Raw genomic sequence first — 24,210 nt, forward strand, 5'->3', positions numbered from 1 at the left:
GAGCACGTGGGGGTGGGGGTGGGGTGCAGAGAGCGTGTGGTGCTCGGGGTCTGTGTGGGGCACCTGGGGGTAGGTGTGGGGTGCAGAGAGCGTGTGGTGTTCGGGGTCTGTGTGGAGCACGTGGGGGTGGGGGTGGGGTGCAGAGAGCGTGTGGTGCTCGGGGTCTGTGGAGAGCACGTGGGGGTGGGGGTGGGGTGCAGAGAGCGTGTGGTGCTCGGGGTCTGTGTGGAGCAGGTGGGGTAGGTGTGGGGTGCAGAGAGCATGTGGTGCTCGGGGTCTGTGTGCAGCACATGGGGTAGGGTGTGGGGTGCAGAGAGCGTATGGTGTTTGGGGGTCTGTGTGGAGCATGTGGGGGTGGGGGTGGGGTGCAGAGAGCGTGTGGTGTTCGGGGTCTGTGTGGAGCACGTGGGGGTGGGGGTGGGGTGCAGAGAACATGTGGTGCTCGGGGTCTGTGTGGAGCACGTGGGGGTGGGGGTGGGGTGCAGAGAGCGTGTGGTGTTTGGGGTCTGTGTGGAGCACGTGGGGGTGGGAGTGGGGTGCAGAGAGCGTGTGGTGCTCGGGGTCTGTGTGGAGCACGTGGGGGTGGGGGTGGGGTGCAGAGAGCGTGTGGTGCTCGGGGTCTGTGTGGAGCACGTGGGGGTGGGGGTGGGGTGCAGAGAGCGTGTGGTGTTCGGGGTCTGTGTGGAGCACGTGGGGGTGGGGGTGGGGTGCAGAGAGCGTGTGGTGCTCGGGGTCTGTGTGGGGCACGTGGGGGTGGGGGTGGGGTGCAGAGAGCGTGTGGTGTTCGGGGTCTGTGTGGAGCAGGTGGGGTAGGTGTGGGGTGCAGAGAGCATGTGGTGCTCGGGGTCTGTGTGCAGCACATGGGGTAGGGTGTGGAGTGCAGAGAGCGTATGGTGTTTGGGGGTCTGTGTGGAGCATGTGGAGCAGGTGTGGGGTGCAGATAGCATGTGGTGCTCGGGGTCTGTGTGGAGCACGTGGGGTAGGTGTGGGGGGGTGCAGAAAGTGTGTGGTGTTCGTGGTCTGTGTGGAGCACGTGGGGTGGGTAGCATGTGGGGTGCAGAGAGCATGTGGTGTTCGGGGTCAGTGTGGGGGTGGGTGTGGGGTGGAGAGCGTATGTGGTGTTCGGGGTCTGTGTGGAGCACGTGGGGTAGATGTGGGGGGTGCAGAAAGCGTGTGGTGTTCGTGGTCTGTGTGGAGCACGTGGGGTAGCGTGTGGGGTGCAGAGAGCGTGTGGTGTTCGGGGTCTGTGTGGAGCAAGTGGGGTAGTTGTGGGGTGCAGAGAGCATGTGGTGTTCGGGGTCAGTGTGGGGGTGGGGGTGGGGTGGAGAGCGTATGTGGTGTTCGGGGTCTGTGTGGAGCACGTGGGGTAGCGTGTGGGGTACAGAGAGCATGTGGTGTTCGGGGTCTGTGTGGAGCAAGTGGGGTAGTTGTGGGGTGCAGAGAGCGTGTGGTGTTCGGGGTCTGTGTGGAGCACGTGGGGTAGCGTGTGGGGTGGAGAGAGCATGTGGTGTTCGGGGTCTGTGTGGAGCAAGTGGGGTAGTTGTGGGGTGCAGAGAGCGTGTGGTGTTCGGGGTCTGTGTGGGGGTGGGGGTGGGGTGGAGAGAGTGTGTGGTGTTGGGGTCTGTGTGGAGCACGTGGGGTATGTGTGGGGTGCAGAGAGCATGTGGTGTTCGGGATCTGTGTGCAGCACGTGGGGTAGGTGTGGGGTGCAGAGAGCATGTGGTGTTCGGGGTCTGTGTGGAGCACGTGGGGTAGGTGTGGGGTGCAGAGAGCGTGTGGTGCTTGGGGTCTGTGTGGAGCACGGGGGTAGGTGTGGGGTGCAGACAGCGTATGGTGTTCGGGGGTCTGTGTGGAGCATGTGGAGCAGGTGTGGGGTGCAGATAGCATGTGGTGCTCGGGGTCTGTGTGGAGCATGTGGGGTAGATGTGGAGGGTGCAGAAAGCATGTGGTGTTCGTGGTCTGTGTGGAGCACGTGGGGTAGCGTGTGGGGTGCAGAGAGCGTGTGGTGTTCGGGATCTGTGTGGAGCACGTGGGGTAGTTGTGGAGTGCAGAGAGTGTGTGGTGTTTGGGGGTCTGTGTGGGGGTGGGGGTGGGGTGGAGAGAGTATGTGGTGTTGGGGTCTGTGTGGAGCACGTGGGGTAGGTGTGGGGTGCAGAGAGAGTGTGGTGTTCAGGGTCTGTGTGGAGCACGTGGGGGTGGGGGTGGGGTGCAGAGAGCGTGTGGTGTTGGGGTCTGTGTGGAGCACGTGGGGGTGGGGGTGGGGTGCAGAGAGCGTGTGGTGTTTGGGGTCTGTGTGGAGCACGTGGGGGTGGGGGTGGAGTCCAGAGAGCGTGTGGTGTTCAGGGTCTGTGTGGAGCACGTGGGGTAGGTGTGGGGTGCAGAGAGAGTGTGGTGTTTGGGGTCTGTGTGGAGCACGTGGGGGTGGAGTCCAGAGAGCGTGTGGTGTTCAGGGTCTGTGTGGAGCACGTGGGGGTGGGTGTGGGGTGCAGAGAGCGTGTGGTGTTCGGGGTCTGTGTGGAGCACGTGGGGGTGGGGGTGAGGTGCAGAGAGCGTGTGGTGCTCGGGGTCTGTGGGGAGGACGTGGGGGTGGGGGTGGGGTGCAGAGAGCGTGTGGTGTTCGGGGTCTGTGTGGAGCACGTGGGGGTGGGGGTGGGGTGCAGAGAGCGTGTGGTGTTCGGGGTCTGTGTGCAGTACGTGGGGTAGGTGTGGGGTGCAGAGAGCGTGTGGTGCTCGGGGTCTGTGTGGAGCACGTGGGGGTGGGGGTGGGGTGCAGAGAGCGTGTGGTGCTCGGGGTCTGTGTGGAGCACGTGGGGGTGGGGGTGGGGTGCAGAGAGCGTGTGGTGTTCGGGGTCTGTGTGGAGCACGTGGGGGTAGGTGTGGGGTGCAGAGAGCGTGTGGTGCTCGGGGTCTGTGTGGAGCACCTGGGGGTAGGTGTGGGTTGCAGAGAGCATGTGGTGTTCGGGGTCTATGTGGAGCACCTGGGGGTGGGGGTGAGGTGCAGAGAGCGTGTGGTGTTCGGGGTCTGTGTGGAGCACGTGGGGGTGGGGGTGGGGTGCAGAGAGCGTGTGGTGTTCGGGGTCTGTGTGGAGCACGTGGGGGTGGGGTGCAGAGAGCGTGTGGTGCTCGGGGTCTGTGTGGAGCACGTGGGGGTGGGGGTGAGGTGCAGAGAGCGTGTGGTGCTCGGGGTCTGTGTGGAGCACCTGGGGGTGGGGGTGAGGTGCAGAGAGCGTGTGGTGTTCGGGGTCTGTGGGGAGGACGTGGGGGTGGGGGTGGGGTGCAGAGAGCGTGTGGTGTTCGGGGTCTGTGTGGAGCACGTGGGGGTGGGGGTGGGGTGCAGAGAGCGTGTGGTGTTCGGGGTCTGTGTGGAGCACGTGGGGGTGGGGGTGGGGTGCAGAGAGCGTGTGGTGTTCGGGGTCTGTGTGGAGCACGTGGGGGTGGGGGTGGGGTGCAGAGAGCGTGTGGTGTTCGGGGTCTGTGTGGAGCACCTGGGGGTGGGGGTGAGGTGCAGAGAGCGTGTGGTGTTCGGGGTCTGTGGGGAGGACGTGGGGGTGGGGGTGGGGTGCAGAGAGCGTGTGGTGTTCGGGGTCTGTGTGGAGCACGTGGGGGTGGGGGTGAGGTGCAGAGAGCGTGTGGTGCTCGGGGTCTGTGTGGAGCACGTGGGGGTGGGGGTGGGGTGCAGAGAGCGTGTGGTGTTCGGGGTCTGTGTGGAGCACGTGGGGGTGGGGGTGGGGTGCAGAGAGCGTGTGGTGCTCGGGGTCTGTGTGGAGCACGTGGGGGTGGGGGTGGGGTGCAGAGAGCGTGTGGTGCTCGGGGTCTGTGGGGAGGACGTGGGGGTGGGGGTGGGGTGCAGAGAGCGTGTGGTGTTCGGGGTCTGTGTGGAGCACGTGGGGGTGGGGGTGGGGTGCAGAGAGCGTGTGGTGCTCGGGGTCTGTGGGGAGCACGTGGGGGTGGGGGTGGGGTGCAGAGAGCGTGTGGTGCTCGGGGTCTGTGTGGAGCACCTGGGGGTGGGGGTGGGGTGCAGAGAGCGTGTGGTGCTCAGGGTCTGTGTGGAGCACGTGGGGGTGGGGGTGGGGTGCAGAGAGCGTGTGGTGCTCGGGGTCTGTGGGGAGCACGTGGGGGTGGGGGTGGGGTGCAGAGAGCGTGTGGTGCTCGGGGTCTGTGTGGGGCACGTGGGGGTGGGGGTGGGGTGCAGAGAGCGTGTGGTGCTCGGGGTCTGTGGGGAGCACGTGGGGGTGGGGGTGGGGTGCAGAGAGCGTGTGGTAATGTGGGGCTGTTCGGAGTCCATGAAGATAGGATGGGCTGCAACGGGCTTTCGAGTGTGCAGTTCTGATCATGTGTGCAGCACATGTGGCTGGGTTGGTGGGTGAGTGAGCACCCTTGGAAGGCTCTTTGCTCCCCTTGGTCATCACCCAGGCTCAGGGGGAGCCCCAGGACTTTACAGCCTTGTGCTCCCGCTCTGTCAGGGCATTAACCTGAGCGGAGGCCAAAAGCAGCGAATCAGCCTGGCCCGGGCTGTGTACAGCAACGCCGACATCTACCTGCTGGATGACCCTCTGTCTGCCGTGGACGCTCACGTGGGAAAGCATCTCTTCGAAAAGGTGCTGGGGCCGGACGGGCTGCTGAGTGGCAAGGTGAGAACAGCCCTGAGCCTCCTCCAGGAAGGGAGCTGCCCCCACCCAGGGGATGCCCCCCTCAGCCCTCATGCTGCACTCAGGAAGCCCTCTTAGTGGTTTAATGGGGAGCTTGAACATGGGCCCAGCCAGTGGGCAGCTCTGTGCAGTTGGCAGAGGGAGCACTGCCAGACTTTCCACTGCGGGTGAGTGGTGAGGGGGGAATCTGGCACATTCTGAGCCCAGGGTAGATGTGGGAGCCCTGGGCACTCCCAGTCAGGGGTTGGGAGAGGGCAGGGGGGTCTAGCAGGACCCCAGCAGGAGTGGGGAAGCAATGGCTCCCCAGCTGGTGGTAGGAGAGGGGGACCTTGCAGGACCCCAGCAGGTCTCATGTGTTCCCCAGTATTCCCAGGGGCAATGTGGGGGCTGGTTGCTACTGTGCCCTGTAACCCCTGTGCCATTCTTGGTTGCAGACTCGGCTCCTGGTGACACACAGCATCAGTTTTCTGCCAATGACAGATGAGATTGTGGTGCTGGTGGCTGGTGCTGTGTCTGAACGTGGCTCCTACAACACCTTGGTGGCTAAAGGGGGGGTCTTTGCTCAGCTCCTGAGCACATATGGGAGCCAGGAGGGCAGCACCCCTGAGGAGGAGGTCACAGGTACTGGGGCTTGTGGGGCTCAAGTTCAGCTTCACAGGGGGCCTTGACGGATTCCCCCCTGGGAGTCTGGTGTTGTGTTCATACTCCCCCAGTGCTGATGGGAGGAGAGGGGCCAGCCGTATCTCAGCCCACCCTTGGCTTTGCCTCTGTTGTTAATGGGGGCGATGCTCATACCGGAGAGTCTGAGCCTAAGCTGCCTCTGGAGCTTGGGTCTGTCTCTGCTGGGCCCCTGTACTTCTGTCCCAGAGCCCATGCCACTCAACTAGTCTTGCCTCAGGATGAGTTAGCAGACATTGTTGCTGTGGCTCTGCCAGACGCTAGGGAGCCTTCCCACCCACAGTGGGTTCTACAGCGCCGTTTCTTCATCCCTGTGCCTCAATGCCCCACAGTGAAGCTGTGAGCTGTGCTCAGCTTGCTGCCTGGGGGTTCCCCTTTCTGGGGCCGGTAGCCAGCCCAGCAAGTCAGCTTAGCACATGTGCCAACCTGCAAAGCCGGGAAATACCTTTGGTCTCCCTAGGACAGGGACAGAAGCAGAAGGACAGTTCTACCCCGCCTAGAGAAAGCTGCACCCTTACTCCTGGGGTGGGCGTGAAGGTTCCCTTTGGGGCCCAATGCTCCATCTCCAATGGGGCCACCAGTAGCAGCTGCATCCCGGAGAGAGCTAGGAACCCGTCCCATGGGAGCAAAGGTGCGCTGCAGACAATAGCCCCCCTTGGGCCTGGGCTTCGCATGGCTGGACATGGGCACACCCCTCTTCCTGCATACTCCACACTGCACTTTTTGGCCCAAGAGTCCTCTCTGCTCTGACACATTGTTCAATAGTGTCTGTTGAACCCACAGGACCTGCCCCCTGCCCCCTGCCCCCGAGGTTACATACATCCCAGGCCATGGTAACACCTACCCATCCAGTCAATACAATGGCCCACAGGGACACTCGAGTGCAGTCAGCAAGGCCTCCTGAAGATACTGCAAGACAGGAAGCAGCAGCAGCTCTTGGCTCCTGGGAGGGAGGACACAGGACAGGGAGCCATGTGCTCTTCTCTGTTCAGGGCCTAGTGCCTCAGTCAGGCTGGGCATGTCCCAACTCCTCAATCTGCTGCTTCAGTTGGTGCTGCAGAGGATCTGGATGAAGCCGCTGAGACCAGCATGGAGGAAGCGCCAGCCGACGCAGTGACCATGACCTTGAAGAGAGAGGCCAGCATCCAGCAGAGAGCATTCCGCCGCAGGTGGGGATCTGTCCCCATGCCCCATCTCATGCCTGCCCCAATCTCTGCTTGCTGTGCCCCTCCCTGCTTCCTGTGTGGACATCTCCCCTCCCCTGGACCTGGGCTGGAAGGGCCCTGTGTGACTTCACTTCCTGGAGAACCTGCGGGGACCGGTCTGAGCCCTGCTCTCTGCTTTGCTCAGTTGCTGATCTGGAGAGGGCCGTCACAGCTCTGCTCTGCACCACTGGCTGGCAGAGGTCCCCTCTGCAGGGTTTCTCTAGCTGTCTTCTCCCACATTCCCCAGGTGAAACTGTGCCCTAGCCCCACCCGTTCTGCTTCCCCACGACACACCGGGAAGGGTTGCACTGCTGACTCCTCTACTGTGGCAGGTGGCTCATACTTACCAGTGTTTTCTTTATGGCACCAGCCTGAGGGCTTCCCTCTCCACCCTCCCCTCCCCTTCCCAGCCCCCCTCCACAGCTGCCAGTGCCCTGCTGGCGCTGGGGCTGGGGTTGGGCACAGCTGAGTCCAGAGCAGGGGGCTGGCCCTGTTTAGTAGTAGAGGGAGGGAACAATGCTGGACTCTTGGAGGGTCCAGTTGACATGTTTCTTCTGCCAAAGTCAGTGAGTCTCATGGCTGGTCCGTGGCAGATCCCAGCACAGCTGTGTGCTGGAGCAGGAGGCTCCATGCAGGGCAAGGCAGAGGGGTTTTCAGGGTGGCTCCAAGTGTAGCTGCCCCATTGCAACAAGCAAGCACCCTTTTGCAGCCTCAGCACCAAGAGCAGCAAGTCCCTGCGAGAGGCCGTGCACACCGGGGAGGTGAGGCCCACGGACAAGCAGCCTGCAACAGGGCAGAGGCTGATTGAGAAGGAGGCCATGGAAACCGGGAGGGTAAGTGAAAATACGTGGGGTGGGGGGCAAAATCCCACTGACAGCCCCTGCGTTCCAAGCTTGGTAGCTGCTTGAGGGAAGGGATTTTCTGCATGGCTGCCCCCATGGCATTGCCCTGGCTGGGGCCAGATGATGGAGCTGTGGAGGGTGCTGCTGGGTGTGGGGGAGATGAAGGGGCTGGGCAGTGCTGGGAAGGGCGGAGGAGGGGTGGTTCTGCACAGGGGGCTGGGCAGAGCTGTGGGTCTAGGCAGAGCAGTGGGGGGAGGGTGTAGAGGAGCTAGGCAGAGCTGTGGGGGGCTGGGCAGAGTTGTGGGAGATTGAGTGCTGCTGTGTGGGGAGGGCATGGGAGTGGGGCAGTGCTGAGTGTGAAGGGTGGGCTAGTTGGGGAGGGTGTGGGTTCTGGGTGTTGTCTGAAGAGGGCTCTGGGGGTGGGTAGTGTGCGACGAAGTCGCAGAAGGCTGGTGCTTTGGAGGTTGTGGTGTGGCAGGGGTGGGGGCCTTGGTGTGGAGGGCATGGAGGCTAGTTGGTTCTGTGTTGGGGGTGGGCATGAAGCAGGGTGGTAAGGTGTGGGGAGGGATTAGAGGGCTGGGTAGTTCTGTGTGGGATAGATAAGGGGAGATGTGTGGGGAGCATGTGGGGGGCTGGGAGGTAAGGTGTGGGGGAGGATGTGGGGGTAAGGTGTGGGGAGGGTGTGAGGTAGCTAGGTGGTAAGGTGTGGGGTGGGCTTGGGGCTGGGTGGTAAGGTGTGGGGAAGGCGTGGGGCTGGGTGGTACAGTGCGGGGAGGGTGTGGGGTAGCTGGCTGATAAGGTGTGGGGAGGGTGTGGGACTGGGTGGTAAGGTGTGGGGAGGGAGTGGGGCGGGGTGATTAGGTGTGGGGAAGGAGTGGGGCTGGCTGGTAAGGTGTGGGAAAGGCGTGCGGCTGGATGGTACAGTGTGGGGAGGGCATGAGGCTGACTGTTAAGGTGTGGGGAGGGCATGGGGCTGGCTGGTAACATGCGAGGAGAGCTTGGGACTGGGTGCTGAGGTGTGGGAAGGGTGTGGGGCTGAGTGGTAAGGTGTGGGGAGTGTGTGGGGCTGGATGGTACACTGTGGGGCGTGTGTGGGGCTGGCTGGTAAGGTGGAGAGGGCATGGGCCTGAGTGGTTAGGTGTGGGGAAGGTGTGGCGTTGGCTGGTAAGGTGTGGGAAGGGTGTGGAGCTGGTTGGTACGGTGTGGGGAGGGCATGGGGGTGGCTGGTATGGTGTGGGGAGGGCATGGGGCTGAGTGGTAAGGTGTGGGGGGGCGTGGGGCTGGGTGGTAAGGTGTGAGGAGAGCATGGGGTAGCTGGATGGTAAGGTGTGGGGAAGGCATGGAGTAGCTGGGTGGTAAGGTGTGGGGTGGGTGGTACAGTGTGGGGAGGGCATGGGGTAGCTGGCTGATAAGGTGTGGGGAGGGTGTGGGGCTGGGTGGTACAGTGTGGGGAGGGCATGGGGGTGGCTGGTACGGTGTGGGGAGGACTTGGGGCCGGGTGGTAAGGTGTGGGGGTGGGCGGGTTGGTAAGGTGTGGGGAAGGCGTGGGGCTGGGTGGTACAGTGTGGGGAGGGCGTGGGGTAGCTGGCTGATAAGGTGTGGGGAGGGTGTGGGACTGGGTCGTTAGATGTGGGGAGGGCATGGGGCTGGCTGGTATGGTGTGGGGGGGAATTGGGGTGGCTGGTACGGTGTGGGGAGGGCGTGGGGCTGGGTGGTAAGGTGTGGGGAAGGCATGGGATAGCTGGGTGGTATTGTGTGGGGCGGGTGTGGGGGTGGCTGGTACAGTATGGAGAGGGCGTGGGGCTGGGTGGTACGGTGTCAGGAGGGCATTGGGGTGGCTGGTACGGTGTGGGGAGGGCGTGGGGGTGGCTGGTATGGTGTGGGGAGGGCGTGGGGCTGGGTGGTTCGGTGTGGGGAGGGAGTGGGGTGGGGTGATTAGGTGTGGGGAAGGAGTGGGGCTGGCTGGTAAGGTGTGGGAAAGGCGTGGGGCTGAATGGTACAGTGTGGGGAGGGCATGAGGCTGACTGTTAAGGGCTACGTCTACACGTGAAGCCTACATCGAAGTAGCCTATTTCGATGTGGCGACATCGAAATAGGCTATTTCGATGAATAACGTCTACACGTCCTCCAGGGCTGGCAACGTCGATGTTCAACATTGACGTTGCGCAGCACCACATCGAAATAGGCGCTGCGAGGGAACGTCTACACGCCACAGTAGCACACATCGAAATAAGGGTGCCAGGCACAGCTGCAGACAGGGTCACAGGGCGGACTCAACAGCCAGCCGCTCCCTTAAAGGGCCCCTCCCAGACACACTTGCACTAAACAGCACAAGATACACAGAGCCGACAACGAGTTGCAGACCCTGTGCATGCAGCATGAATCCCCCAGCTGCAGCAGCAGCAGCCAGAAGCCCTGGGCTAAGGGCTGCTGCACACGGTGACCATAGAGCCCCGCACAGGCTGGAGAGGCAGCGTCTCTCAACGCCCCAGCTGATGGCTGCCATGGAGGACCCCACAATTTCGACGTTGCGGGACGCGGATCGTCTACACGGTCCCTACTTCGACGTTGAACGTCGAAGTAGGGCGCTATTCCGATCCCCTCATGAGGTTAGCGACTTCGACGTCTCGCTGCCTAACGTCGAAGTTAACTTCGAAATAGCACCCGACGCGTGTAGCTGCGATGGGCGCCACTTCGAAGTTAGTGCCGCTACTTCGAAGTAGCGTGCACGTGTAGACACAGCTAAGGTGTGGGGAGGGCATGGGGCTGGCTGGTAACGTGCGAGGAGAGCTTGGGGCTGGGTGGTAAGGTGTGGGGAGTGTGTGGGGCTGGATGGTACACTGTGGGGAGTGTGTGGGGCTGGCTGGTAAGGTGTGGAGAGGGCATGGGCCTGAGTGGTTAGGTGAGGGGAAGGTGTGGGGTTGGCTGGTAAGGTGTGGGAAGGGTGTGGAGCTGGTTGGTACGGTGTGGGGAGGGCATGGGGGTGGCTGGTATGGTGTGGGGAGGGCATGGGGCTGAGTGGTAAGGTGTGGGGGGGCGTGGGGCTGGGTGGTAAGGTGTGAGGAGAGCATGGGGTAGCTGGATGGTAAGGTGTGGGGAAGGCATGGAGTAGCTGGGTGGTAAGGTGTGGGGTGGGTGGTACAGTGTGGGGAGGGCATGGGGTAGCTGGCTGATAAGGTGTGGGGAGGGTGTGGGGCTGGGTGGTACAGTGTGGGGAGGGCATGGGGGTGGCTGGTACGGTGTGGGAGGGCTTGGGGCCGGGTGGTAAGGTGTGGGGGTGGGCGGGTTGGTAAGGTGTGGGGAAGGCGTGGGGCTGGGTGGTACAGTGTGGGGAGGGCGTGGGGTAGCTGGCTGATAAGGTGTGGGGAGGGTGTGGGACTGGGTCGTTAGATGTGGGGAGGGCATGGGGCTGGCTGGTATGGTGTGGGGAGGGCATTGGGGTGGCTGGTACGGTGTGGGGAGGGAATGGGGCTGGCTGGTAAGGTGTGGGGGGGAATTGGGGTGGCTGGTACGGTGTGGGGAGGGCGTGGGGCTGGGTGGTAAGGTGTGGGGAAGGCATGGGATAGCTGGGTGGTACTGTGTGGGGACAGCATGGGGTAGCTGGGTGGTACTGTGTGGGGTGGGTGTGGGGGTGGCTGGTACAGTGTGGAGAGGGTGTGGGGCTGGGTGGTACGGTGTGGGGAGGGCATTGGGGTGGCTGGTAAGGTGTGGGGAGGGTGTGGGGCTGGGTGGTACGGTGTCGGGAGGGCATTGGGGTGGCTGGTACGGTGTGGGGAGGGCATGGGGCTGAGTGGTAAGGTGTGGGGGGGCGTGAGGCTGGGTGGTAAGGTGTGAGGAGAGCATGGGGTAGCTGGATGGTAAGGTGTGGGGAAGGCGTGGAGTAGCTGGGTGGTAAGGTGTGGGGTGGGTGGTACAGTGTGGGGAGGGCATGGGGTAGCTGGCTGATAAGGTGTGGGGAGGGTGTGGGGCTGGGTGGTACAGTGTGGGGAGGGCATGGGGGTGGCTGGTATGGTGTGGGGAGGGCTTGGGGCTGGGTGGTAAGGTGTGGGGGTAGGCGGGTTGGTAAGGTGTGGGGAAGGCGTGGGGCTGGGTGGTACAGTGTGGGGAGGGCGTGGGGAGCTGGCTGATAAGGTGTGGGGAGGGTGTGGGACTGGGTTATTAGATGTGGGGAGGGCATGGGGCTGGCTGGTATGGTGTGGGGAGGGCATTGGGGTGGATGGTACGGTGTGGGGAGGGAATGGGGCTGGCTGGTAAGGTGTTGGGGGGAATTGGGGTGGCTGGTACGGTGTGGGGAGTGCGTGGGGCTGGGTGGTAAGGTGTGGGGAAGGCATGGGATAGCTGGGTGGTACTGTGTGGGGACAGCATGGGGTAGCTGGGTGGTACTGTGTGGGGTGGGTGTGGGGGTGGCTGGTACAGTGTGAAGAGGGTGTGGGGCTGGGTGGTACGGTGTGGGGAGGGCATTGGGGTGGCTGGTGTGGTGTGGGGAGGGCGTGGGACTGGGTGGTATGGTGTGGGGAAGGCATGGGGCTGGGTGGTTAGGTGTGGGGAGGGCATGGGACTGGCTGGTAAGGTGTGGGGGAGGGTGTGGGGCTGGTTGGTAAGGTGTGGGGAGGGTGTGGGGTAGCTGGGTGGTAAGGCGTGGGGCTGGGTGGTACAGTGTGGGGAGGGCATGGGGGTGGCTGGTATGGTGTGGGGAGGGCGTGGGGCTGGGTGGTACGGTGTGGGGAGGGCTTGGGGCCGGGTGGTAAGGTGTGGGGGGGGGGGGGCTGGCTGGTAAGGTGTCGGGAAGGTGTGGGGCTGGGTGGTACAGTGCGGGGAGGGTGTGGGGTAGCTGGCTGATAAGGTGTGGGGAGGGTGTGGGACTGGGTGGTTAGATGTGGGGAGGGCATGGGGCTGGTTGGTATGGTGTGGGGAGGGCATTGGGGTGGCTGGTACGGTGTGGAGAGGGCATGGGGCTGGCTGGTAAGGTGTGTGGGGGAATTGGGGTGGCTGGTACGGTGTGGGTAGGGCGTGGAGCTGGGTGGTAAGGTGTGGGGAAGGCATGGGATAGCTGGGTGGTAAGGTGTGGGGAGGGTGTGGGACTGGCTGGTATGGTGTGGGGAGGGCGTGGGGGTGGATGGTACGGTGTGGAGAGGGCATGGGGCTGGCTGGTAAGGTGTGGGGGGGAATTGGGGTGGCTGGTACGGTGTGGGTAGGGCGTGGAGCTGGGTGGTAAGGTGTGGGGAAGGCATGGGATAGCTGGGTGGTAAGGTGTGGGGAGGGTGTGGGACTGGCTGGTATGGTGTGGGGAGGGCATTGGGGTGGATGGTACGGTGTGGGGAGGGAATGGGGCTGGCTGGTAAGGTGTTGGGGGGAATTGGGGTGGCTGGTACGGTGTGGGGAGTGCGTGGGGCTGGGTGGTAAGGTGTGGGGAAGGCATGGGATAGCTGGGTGGTACTGTGTGGGGACAGCATGGGGTAGCTGGGTGGTACTGTGTGGGGTGGGTGTGGGGGTGGCTGGTACAGTGTGAAGAGGGTGTGGGGCTGGGTGGTATGGTGTGGGGAAGGCATGGGGCTGGGTGGTTAGGTGTGGGGAGGGCATGGGACTGGCTGGTAAGGTGTGGGGGAGGGTGTGGGGCTGGTTGGTAAGGTGTGGGGAGGGTGTGGGGTAGCTGGGTGGTAAGGCGTGGGGCTGGGTGGTACAGTGTGGGGAGGGCATGGGGGTGGCTGGTATGGTGTGGGGAGGGCGTGGGGCTGGGTGGTACGGTGTGGGGAGGGCTTGGGGCCGGGTGGTAAGGTGTGGGGGGGGGGCTGGCTGGTAAGGTGTCGGGAAGGTGTGGGGCTGGGTGGTACAGTGCGGGGAGGGTGTGGGGTAGCTGGCTGATAAGGTGTGGGGAGGGTGTGGGACTGGGTGGTTAGATGTGGGGAGGGCATGGGGCTGGTTGGTATGGTGTGGGGAGGGCATTGGGGTGGCTGGTACGGTGTGGAGAGGGCATGGGGCTGGCTGGTAAGGTGTGGGGGGGAATTGGGGTGGCTGGTACGGTGTGGGTAGGGCGTGGAGCTGGGTGGTAAGGTGTGGGGAAGGCATGGGATAGCTGGGTGGTAAGGTGTGGGGAGGGTGTGGGACTGGCTGGTATGGTGTGGGGAGGGCATTGGGGTGGATGGTACGGTGTGGGGAGGTCATGGGGCTGGGTGGTTAGGTGTGGGGAGGGCTTGGGGCCGGGTGGTAAGGTGTTGGGGGGGGCTGGTACGGTGTGGGGAGGGCATGGGGCTGGCTGGTACGGTGGAGCTGGAGGGCAGTGCGTGGCAGCTAGGCCGTGCCACGGGGAACTGAGTATGGCTGCGGTGGGGCAGAGGTGCGCCCTGCCGGCGTAGCCCTGCCGGGGTGGGGTGGTGGCTGGGCTCGGTGGAGCTCCGTGACAGACTGTGCTGCTCGGCAGGTGAAGTTCTCCCTGTACCTGCGGTACCTGCGCGCCGTTGGCTTGCGGTTCTCCGTCTGGGTTCTCATCTTCTATGGTGCTCATTATGCCGCCTTTATGGGGTCCAGCCTGTGGCTGAGTGCCTGGACTGACGATTCCCTGGAGTACAAGAACCAGACCTACCCACCCGCTCAGCGAGACATGCGGCTCGGGGTCTTTGGGGTTCTGGGCCTGGCGCAAGGTAAGGCGGGGGACCTGCCCAGTGTCAATGGGCTGTTGTGTGCTGGGGGCCTTTCGGCTGGAGGGCCCAGGGATGGGTTGCTGAGACCCAAGGCCTCTGCTTGGGCTGGCAGTTTGACAGGCCTAAGCCTGACGATCTGGATGGGCTTGGAGCTGGGAGCAGACAGTTGGGCCTGAGGCCTCCCTGGGAGCTGGAGGATCGCAGCCCACCAGTTCTCTGTGTGCTGCAGTGTCTTGGGCCCAAGGTCCCTTGAGCCTGGTCCTAACCTCACATGCTACATTCTAGCTGTCTTCCTGCTGACTGCAATACTCCTGAGTGCCCGAGGTGCCGCCCAGGCTTCCCGCATGCTGCACCAGCAGCTGCTTAGCAATATTTTGCGAGTACCCATGAGCTTCTTCGACACAACCCCAACTGGTCGCATCATGAACAGGTTTGCCAAGGTGTGAACTTGTGCTGGGGGGACCCTTTGCTCAGTTGTCCTGGGGGCAGCAGCAGAGAGTGGGACCTTCCTTCAAGTGTTTCACAGGCTCGTATCTTGCTGCAGTGCCTAGAGCTTTATCTTAGGAACCCTCATCCCGTGGGGAGGACAGGAATTCCTGAGCTGGTGGAGATATAACACCTTCCCCACCAGCTCCACTCTGTGATCAGCAGCCTCAAGTAGCAGTATGTGGTCAGATATCAGCTGGGCTTTGTGATGTGAACAAGGTGGGTCTAAACTAGGAACCTACCTGGCCTTTAATCATGCAGAGCTAGAGGAGTGGAGTCTAATATTAGAGCTTAGGGAGAGGGGACTGACAACAAGGACTCCTGGGTTCTAATCTCAGATCTAGGAGGGTGTGTGGGTCTAATGCTTAGGATCTGCAAAGCTGAAGGTTGAGACCCCTGGGTTCACTTTCCCAGCTGTTCCATTGCCGCCTAGCAAGTCCTTGTCAATTTCACAGTCATGGGGCTTTTACAATAATAATTTTCATGATTTAGATCTTTTAACTCTGAAATTTCACAGTGTTATAGAGGTCCTGATCCAGAAAGGAGTTGTGGGTGGCTTGCATGTTTATTGTAGGGAAAGTTGGAATAGGTCTACCCTGACTTCAACGCTGCTGCTGGTGGCACCATTGTCTTCAGAACTGGGCAGATGGAGGATGGTTCCTGCTGGGCTGGAGCCCAGGTCGGAAGGCAGAGCTACTGCTAGCAGCAGCTTAGAAGTAGATAACTTATTATGTAGCACTGCCACCCTTACTTCTGTGCTGCTGCCTGCAGAGCTGGGGACCCAGCCAACAGCCACCACTTTCCAGCCACCCACCTCTGAAGGTAGCACAGAAGTAAGGGTGGCAGTACTGTCTCCTTCCTGCAACTCCCTTTTGGCTCAGCAACCCCAGCTGGAGAAACGCTGGGTTCCTTTGTGAAATGTGTATAGTGGAGGGTAAAATGCACACAAAAGACCAGATTTCATGGGGGAGGGGACCCTAGATTTCACACTTTGTGGTGCAGTTTTCATGGCCATGTATTTTGTAGGTTCCTACCTATGAGACAAATCTGCTCTCTCTCTGTGTTAGTTTCCCTCTCTGGACAGTAGGACATAGTGCACCCTTGGGCTGGAAGACAGTGGTATGAGAGCTTCCCTTAGCAGAGTAGTCTCTCAGTGCATGGTCTCACAGCCTGCATCCCCCTCTTCTCCATCTTTCGCAGGACATCCTTACAGTGGATGAGGCCATCCCCATGTCCTTCCGCATGTGGTTGAATTGCTTCATAGCCATCATTTGCACCCTGCTGCTGATCTGCCTGGCCACCCCCTACTTTGCTATTGTCATCATCCCCCTGGGCATCGCCTATTTCTTCCTGCTGGTGAGTGGCTCTGGCACTCTCGGAGTGCTTTCTTCTCCACCTGCCTTTGCCTTGGTGCAACGGGGAGGGCAGAGCTCAGTTTGCTTCCTTGGGCCTTCCCAGAGCCGTGACAGCTGGAGCCATTTGCCCAGCAGGGGTCACTGCACACACCTGGCAGAACAGAGGTCACTGGTACTTGCTACAGCCTGTACTCCACCTTGATCCCACTGAGCCCACTGGGGACATCCGTTTGTGGTCCTTCACGGAGCCGTGAGCATGGGCGTGCAGTTCACCCATCCCAGACGCCTGTCCATGCTGCAACATGAGGGAAAACCTGGAGCACGCCTACCTCGAGTGCTCCTGAGGTCCTGGCTGCACTTTTCCCCACACTTGCTCCTGTTCGCACACCCTATCTGTGGCCCCACAAAGCCGCGAGACCTCCTCATCAACCTCCGTCTGGCACTCACCAAAGCGGCGATTTAAAACACCAGGAGGAGGATGGTGGGTGAGGGGTGCTCTGTGACTGTGGGCTTCTTGCCGCTCCTCTCTTGTCTCATGCATCCGGGCACAGCTCCTCTGGCTTCTTAGCCAGCTTCGAGGAGCAGTGGGTGCTGTCTGGGGTTCTCTGCTCGGTACCCCCGTCTGGTTCCCTCAGTCTACACCTGTGGCCTCACCCCATGCCCCTAGGTTTTCTTCTGATTTGTCCCAAGTAATCGCTTGAGGCTGGGTCCAGTGGCCCCTCCCACTAGGCTAGGGGAGGGGCCTTAGACCTGAGTGGGCCTAGGCCTGCCCACTTCCCTTCAGTCCTCAAATAGGACCTCACCCCATGCCTTCACGATTCCCATACAAATCGTAAATAATACTTGCAATGGGTGGGAAGATCCTGGGTGCACATTGCAATAATAGACCCACTTCTTTGGTCCCAGCGCTTCTATGTCTCCACGTCCCGCCAGCTGAGACGCCTGGATTCCACCACCAGGTCTCCCATCTATTCCCACTTCAGCGAGACTGTGTCAGGACTGTCTGTGATCAGGGCTTATGGGCACCAGGGGCGGTTCCTGAAGCAAAATGACTGCATCGTGGACAACAACCAGAAGAGTATTTACTCCTGGATTGTCTCGAATAGGTGAGATTATTCTGCCCTCAAAGGGACAGACCAACAGGACCTGCACTTATCACGTGACTGGGTTGGGTACAGCTAGCTACAGTAAAATCAGGGCAGAGAACTTCTGTGGCTGTGGGGGGATTACTCGGAGCTGGGGCTCTCGTGATCTTTGGCTTATCTGGATATTTTGAGAGGGTTTTGGCTGGCTGCACTGGGTACTGGGGAGCTAACCATCATCAGGTTTCTGACTCTGCATGGCATCTCAGTGTTGTTAGGAAATAGGTGACCTGGGACCAGATCACAGCAAGAAGGTTTGTTGAAGTTGTTTTGGCTGAGGGGATTCCCTGCTGGAATCTTCATGGGGAGCTTGCGCTGGGGGATACTGAGGTGTGTGTTCTGCATCAGCGTTTAGGCATATTGGATGCTTTGCGTAGATTGGAATGGTGCTGATAGGTGCTGAGGGTACTCGGGTTATGGGAAGCAGAAGGACATACTGAGACCTCGATATCCAGGTGAGTAAAGGATAACACAAAGGCATTTTTAGAAGTATATTAGGAACAAAAAAGAATCCCAATAATGGTTACTAGATGGAAATTCTAGAATTTACCTGGTCTGGTCTAGTCTTAGTCTGAGTCGCAGAGTAAGCATCTTCCAGAAGGGCATTAAGCACCATAATTACACGTCTGTCATGTGTGGTTTGTTCTGTCATCCTCTCCCCAGAGAGAGGTATGTGCGGTGGAGTGTCTTGTTTTGATACCTCTTGCTCTGTATGTGTCATTAGACAAGGCAAAGTCAAAGAAATGGAAGGTGGTGAGGTTTGGGATGAGTCTCTGCTCCTGGGGGATGTTTATTCCACAGTTGTGGGTCTGCCGCAAAGAAAGCTCTGGCACCAATCAGACAAGTGTTACTCCTGTTGTTGGGACCTTCGATGTGCCCAAGGAACACAGCTGTCAACTACAATAATCACCCCACAGCTTTAGTGAGACAGTCCTTGAGATATCCTGGGCCCAGGTCATGGGGCACTTCCAAGATAACGACAAAACCAAGTGATCCACAGACTTGATATTCTGTGGGTCAGTGTCGAGAGAAGAGGACAGGTGTGATGTGCTCATGGTAGCCTGGGTTGCTCGGAAAATGTGCTGCATCACTTTGTACTAGTGCTGAAGGCTTCATGCCCAGGTATAGTGCAAAGCTGTAATCCAGCTATGCAGTGACAAAGGCGTGAATAACAGCGGCCACATCTTCAGCGGCCGCATCATCTTTTTTTTTTCCCCTCCTGCCCCCCAACACTCAATGGCGGGTGGACTGGGACTGGCAGTCGGAAACTGTTGGCTTCTAAATAAACTTGTTATCTAGAAGCCTCTGCTGACATAGGGAAGGGTAGAAGAGATGTTCTGGAGGCCAAATTTAGGTTACTAGGAAAGAGACTGAAATCCAGAACATCTATGGCGGCATTCTCTGAAATGCTTCCAGTTCCACGCGCAGGGCCAGATAGACAGGCAGAACTTCAGAGTCTCAATGCGTGGATGAGACGATGGTGTAGGGAAGAGGGGTTTAGATTTATTAGGAACTGGGGACACTTTTGGGGTAGGGGGAGCCTATACAGGAATGATGGGCTCCACCTAAATCAAGGTGGATCCAGACTGCTGGCATTAAACATTAAAAAGGTCGTAGAGCAGTTTTTAAACTAAGAGGTGGGGGAAAGCCGATTGGTGCGGGGGAGCACCTGGATCGGACGGAGACTTCTCTTACACGAGGCTCCATAGATAGGGATTCCCTAGAAATTAGTCAGATAGGGAATGTGGGAATTAATATGTGGGCAAGATCAGATGTGAAACAATCGCATATAAAAAAATCCAACGCGTCTGTGAAAGGCGGACATATAAATTTTTTTTTACGTGCTATTACACAAATGCTAGGAGTCTGTCTAATAAGATGGGTGAACTGAAGTACCTCATATCAAAGGAGGAAGTTGACATAATAGGCATCTCAGAAACATGGTGGAATGAGGACAATCAGTGGGACGCTATCATACCGGGATATAAATTATATCGGAAAGACAGAACAGGTCGTGCGGGTGGCGGAGTGGTACTATATGTGAAGGATAATATAGAATCAAATGAAGCAAAAATCCTAAAGGAATCAAAATGTTCCATAGAATCATTATGGATAACAATTCATTCCTCTAATATGAATATGGCATTAGGAATATATTACCGACCACCTAACCAGGACAGTGATAGTGATGCTGAAATGTTAAGGGAGATTAGAGAGGCTATCAAAATAAAAAACACAGTAATAATAGGAGATTTCAATTATCCCCATATTGATTGGGTGCATGTCACCTCAGGACGGGATTCAGAGATTAAATTTCTTGATGCCTTAAATGACTGCTTCTTGGAGCAGCTAGTACAGGAACCCACAAGGGGAGAGTCAATTCTCGATCTAGTCTTGACTGGAACGCAGGATCTGGTCCAAGAGGTAACTGTTACTGGACCGCTTGGAAATAGTGACCACAATATAATAACTTTTAATATTCCTGTGTTGGGAAGAACACCGCAGCGGTCAAACACTCTGGCATTTAATTTCAAAAAGGGGAATTACACTAAAATGAGGAAGCTAGTTAAACAGAAACTAAAAGGTAGAGTAATTAAACTAAAATCCCTGGAAGCTGCATGGAAACTGTTTAAAGACACCATACTAGAGGCCCAACTTAAATGTATACCCCAAATAAAAAAACACAGTAAGAGACCTAACAAAGAACCACCATGGCTAAACAGCCATGTTAAAAAGGCAGTGAGAGAGAAAAGGGCAGCTTTTAAAAAGTGGAAGTCAAATCCTAGTGAGGAAAATAGAAAGGAACATAAACACTCCCAAATTAAGTGTCATAATGTAATAAGAAAAGCCAAAAAAGATTTTGAGGAACAGCTAGCCAAAAGTTCAAAAAACGATAGTAAAATGTTTTTTAAATACATTAGAAGCAGGAAGCCCACTAAAAAAGCAGTGGGGCCCTTGGACGATAAAGATATAAAAGGAGCGATCAAGGAAGACAGTGCCATTGCGGAGCGATTAAATGATTTCTTTGCTTCAGTCTTCACGGCTGAGGATGTTACAGAGGTTCCTAAATCTGAGCCAGCCTTTTTAGGTGACAAATCTGAGGAACTCACTCAGATTGAAGTGACATTAGAGGAGGTTTTGGAGTTAATTGATAAGCTGAATAGTAACAAGTCTCCAGGACCAGACGGTATTCACCCAAGGGTTCTGTAAGAACTCAAATGTGAAATTGCGGCGTTATTAACAGTGGTTTGTAACCTATCCTTTAAATCCACTTTGATACCAAATGACTGGAAGACGGCCAATATAACGCCAATATTTAAAAAAGGCTATAGAGGAGACCCTGGCAATTATAGACCGATAAGTTTAACATCAGTACCAGGCAAATTAGTAGAAACACTAGTAAAGAATAAAATTGCAAGGCACGTAGAAGAGCACGAATTGTTGGGCAAAAGTCAGCATGGCTTCTGCAGAGGGAAGTCGTGTCTAACTAATCTATTAGAATTCTTTGAAGGGGTTAATAAACATGCGGACAAGGGGCACCCAGTGGACATAATATACCTAGATTTCCAGAAAGCCTTTGACACGGTCCCACACCAAAGGCTTTTATGTAAATTAGGTGGTCATGGGATAGGAGGAAAGATCCTTTCATGGATCGGGAATTGGTTAAAAGACAGAAAACAAAGGGTTGGAATAAATGGTACATTTTCACAATGGAGGAGGGTAACTAGTGGTGTTCCCCAGGGGTCAGTCCTGGGACCGATCCTGTTCAGCTTGTTCATCAATGATCTAGAAAATGAGGTAAGCAGTGAGGTGGCAAAGTTTGCAGATGACACCAAGTTGTTCAGGACAGTCAAAACCAAACGGGATTGTGAAGAACTACAAAAAGATCTCAGCAAACTGAGTGATTGGGCAGCAAAATGGCAAATAAAATTTAATGTGGGTAAGTGTCAGGTAATGCATGTTGGAAAAAATAACCCAAATTACACGTACAACATGATGGGGTCAAATTTAGCTACGACAGATCAGGAAAGGGATCTTGGAGTTATAGTGGCTAGTTCTCTGAAGACATCCACGCAGTGTGCAGCGGCAGTTAGTAAAGCAAATAGGATGTTAGGAATTATTAAAAAAGGGATCGATAATAAGACAAAAGATGTCATACTTCCCCTATATAAAACTATGGTACGCCCACATCTTGAGTGCTGCGTGCAGATGTGGTCTCCTCACCTCAAAAAAGATATATTGGCATTAGAAAAGGTTCAGAAAAGGGCGACTAAGATGATTAGGGGCTTAGAACGGGTCCCATATGGGGAGAGGCTAGAGAGACTGGGACTTTTCAGTTTGGAAAAGAGGCGATTGAGGGGCGATATGATAGAGGTATATAAAATCATGAATGGTGTGGAGAAAGTGAATATAGAAAAATTATTAACCTTTTCCCATAATACAAGATCTAGGGGACACCAAATGAAATTGATGGGTAGTAGGTTCAAAACTAATAAAAGGAAATTTTTCTTCACACAGCGCACAGTCAACCTGTGGAACTCCTTGCCCGAGGAGGCTGTGAAGGCCAGGACTCTATTAGGGTTTAAAAAAGAGCTTGATAAATTTTTGCAGGTTAGGTCCATAAATGGCTATTAGCCAGGGATAAAGTATGGTGCCCTAGCCTTCATAACAAGGGCAGGAGATGGATGGCAGGAGATAAATCACTTGATCATTGTCTTCTGTTCTCCTTCTCTGGGGCACCTGGCATTGGCCACCGTTGGCAGATGGGATGCTGGGCTGGATGGACCTTTGGTCTGACCCAGTATGGCCATTCTTATGTTCTTATGTTCTGATTGGCTGAGCCTTAGTAAGATGGGGGGACTTTGAGGCAGTTCAGGGCTTTATAAAGCATTGTCCCAGTGAACAGGGGAAAGCAAACAGGGAGTTTAGAGAGGGAGTTTGGAAGGGGCCAGGGACCCTTCCTTTCTTTTAAATCCCTTTTCTAGGATGGCAGGCATGGATAGTGACAGGTCTGCTGCTGTTACCTGCTCGGGATGCGCCATGTTTGTCTTCCTCCCTGAGGAAAGAAGGGATTTTGTCTGCAATAAGTGCAAGCTGGTTTCCATTTTAGAAGAAAAAATTAGAGGACTGGAGGCTCAAGTGTTGATCCTACAGTCAATCAGGGAGGATGAAGATTTCCTTGACAGAAGGAAGCATTTGATCTTGCAAGCACGGCAGGCGGAAGAACCAGGGAGGGCGGTAAGGGATGAAGCAAAGAACTGGCAGCATGTAACTTCTAGAAGAAAAACAAGGCCGGTGCACGAGTTCTCCAATGATATAGAGATAAGTAATCGCTTTCAGGCTCTCTGCACTGGTTCTGCGGTGGTGAATGCTTTGGAAGGAGCCTCACAGGGAAAAAATGACAAGGGAACTTCTTCTACTGCAGGACAGGGGATGTGTAGTCCTAGGGGTGGGGGTTCAATGACCACCACCCCCATAAGGAAAAGATGGGTGGTGGTGATAGGGGACTCCCGTCCAAGAGGGACTGAACTATCTATCTGCCAACCGGACCTGCAACCTCGTGAGGTGTGCTGTTTACCGGGAGCTCGAATTCAGGATGTTACCGAGAGCCTTACAAAACTGCTCAAGCCTTTGGAATACTACCCCTTCCTACCTCTGCATGTGGGAATTAACAATACGGCCAAGAATGACCTTGAGCGGGTTACCGCGGATTTTGCGGCTCTGGGAAGAAGGGTCAAAGAATTTGGAGCACAAGTGGTGTTTTCGTCCATCCTTCCTTTTGAAGGGAAAGGGCTAGGTAGGGACCATCGAACTGAGGACGTAAATGCATGGTTACACAGGTGGTGTCGGAGAGAGGGCTTTGGATTCTTCAATCATGGGACGCTGTTCTGGGCACAAGGATTATTGGGAAGAGACGGGGTCCACCTAATGAAGAGAGGAAGGAGCATTTTCACAAGTAGGCTTGCAAACTTAGTGAGGAGAGCTTTCAATTAGGTTTGCTGGGGGAAGGTGACCGAAACCCTGTTGGTAGAAAGGAACATGGAGGCCGGGAAGAAATGCAAAGAGAAATGTACAACAAAAGTGGACCCCTGGTTTGAGTAGTGAGGGCAGGGAGATCGACCGGTTATCTAAGGTGTTTGTACACCAATGCCAGAAGCCTGGGTAACAAGCAGAAGGAATTAGAAGCCGTGGCCCAGTCCAAGAACTGTGACTTGATTGGGATAACAGAGACTTGGTGAGATGACTCGCGTGACTGGAGCACTGCCACGAAAGGGTATAAACTGTTCAGGAAGAACAGGCAAGGGAGAAAAGGAGGAGAGGTTGCACTGTATGTAAGAGAGCACTACGATTGCTTGGAACTCCCGTACATAGAGGGAGAAAAAGCCTGTGGAGAATCTACGGGTCAAGCCCAGTGGTGCAGGCAGCACTGGAGATGTGGTGGTTGTTGTCTGCTACAGGCCACCAAATCAGGTAGATGAGACTCTTTTTGGACAAATAAGAGAAGTTTCCGGATCGCAGGCTCTCGGTATCGTGGGGGACTTCAGTTACCCTGACATCTGTTGGGAGACCAGTACGGCGGTACACAAGCAGTCCTGGAAACTTCTGGAGAATGTTGGGGGTCCCTTCTTGGTACAAGTGCTGAAGGACCCGACCAGAGGTCGTGCGCGGCTTGACCTGCTGCTTACAAACAGGGAGGAACTGATAGGGAAGGTAGAGGTGGGTGACAACCTGGGAAGCAGTGATCATGAGATGGTAGACTTCAGGATCCTGACCAAAGGAAGGAAAGAGAGGAGCAAATTACACACCTTGGACTTCAGAAAAGCAGACTTTGACTCCTTCAGGAACCTGATGGGAAGAATCCCCTGGGATGCTACCATGAAGGGAAAAGGAGTCCAGGAAAACTGGCGTCATATTAAGGAAGCCCTACTGAAGGCGCAGAAAGAAACCATCCCGATGCACAGCAAGAGAAGTAAATATGGTAGGAGACCAAACTGGCTAAATGGGGAAATCCTTGGAAAACTAAGGCACAAAAAGGGAGCTTACAAAAAGTGGAAACTTGGACAGATGTCTAGGGAGGGGTATAAACATATAGCTCGAGAATGTAGGGCAGTTATCAGGAAGGCGAAAGCCAACTGGAATTGTGACTCACGAGGAATGTGAAGGATAACAAGAAAAGTTTCCACAGGCATGTTAGCAAGAAGAAGGTGATCAGAG

At 57.0% G+C, this 24,210-nt stretch overlaps 1 protein-coding gene across 2 annotated transcripts in view; it reads left to right on the forward strand.

Moving 5' to 3' along the window:
• Positions 1-24,210, forward strand: part of ABCC2 (ATP binding cassette subfamily C member 2) — a 97,293-nt gene that overhangs the window by 48,263 nt on the left and 24,820 nt on the right. Inside the window, exons 1-9 of one of the 2 annotated variants that reach the window (XM_074999379.1) lie at positions 4,276-4,363; positions 4,464-4,631; positions 5,084-5,270; positions 6,376-6,496; positions 7,242-7,365; positions 13,793-14,012; positions 14,298-14,452; positions 15,699-15,854; positions 16,760-16,959. In XM_074999379.1, the coding sequence (XP_074855480.1) occupies positions 4,346-4,363; positions 4,464-4,631; positions 5,084-5,270; positions 6,376-6,496; positions 7,242-7,365; positions 13,793-14,012; positions 14,298-14,452; positions 15,699-15,854; positions 16,760-16,959 (1,349 nt within the window). In that variant the 5' untranslated portion in view covers positions 4,276-4,345. Of the gene's footprint in view, positions 1-4,275; positions 4,364-4,463; positions 4,632-5,083; positions 5,271-6,375; positions 6,497-7,241; positions 7,366-13,792; positions 14,013-14,297; positions 14,453-15,698; positions 15,855-16,759; positions 16,960-24,210 lie in introns of those variants that run through there. The other variant, XM_074999378.1, reaches the window with a different exon arrangement.

The sequence above is a fragment of the Carettochelys insculpta genome, chromosome 7, assembly GCF_033958435.1.
Source record: "Carettochelys insculpta isolate YL-2023 chromosome 7, ASM3395843v1, whole genome shotgun sequence".
Lineage (NCBI taxonomy): Eukaryota > Metazoa > Chordata > Testudines > Carettochelyidae > Carettochelys > Carettochelys insculpta.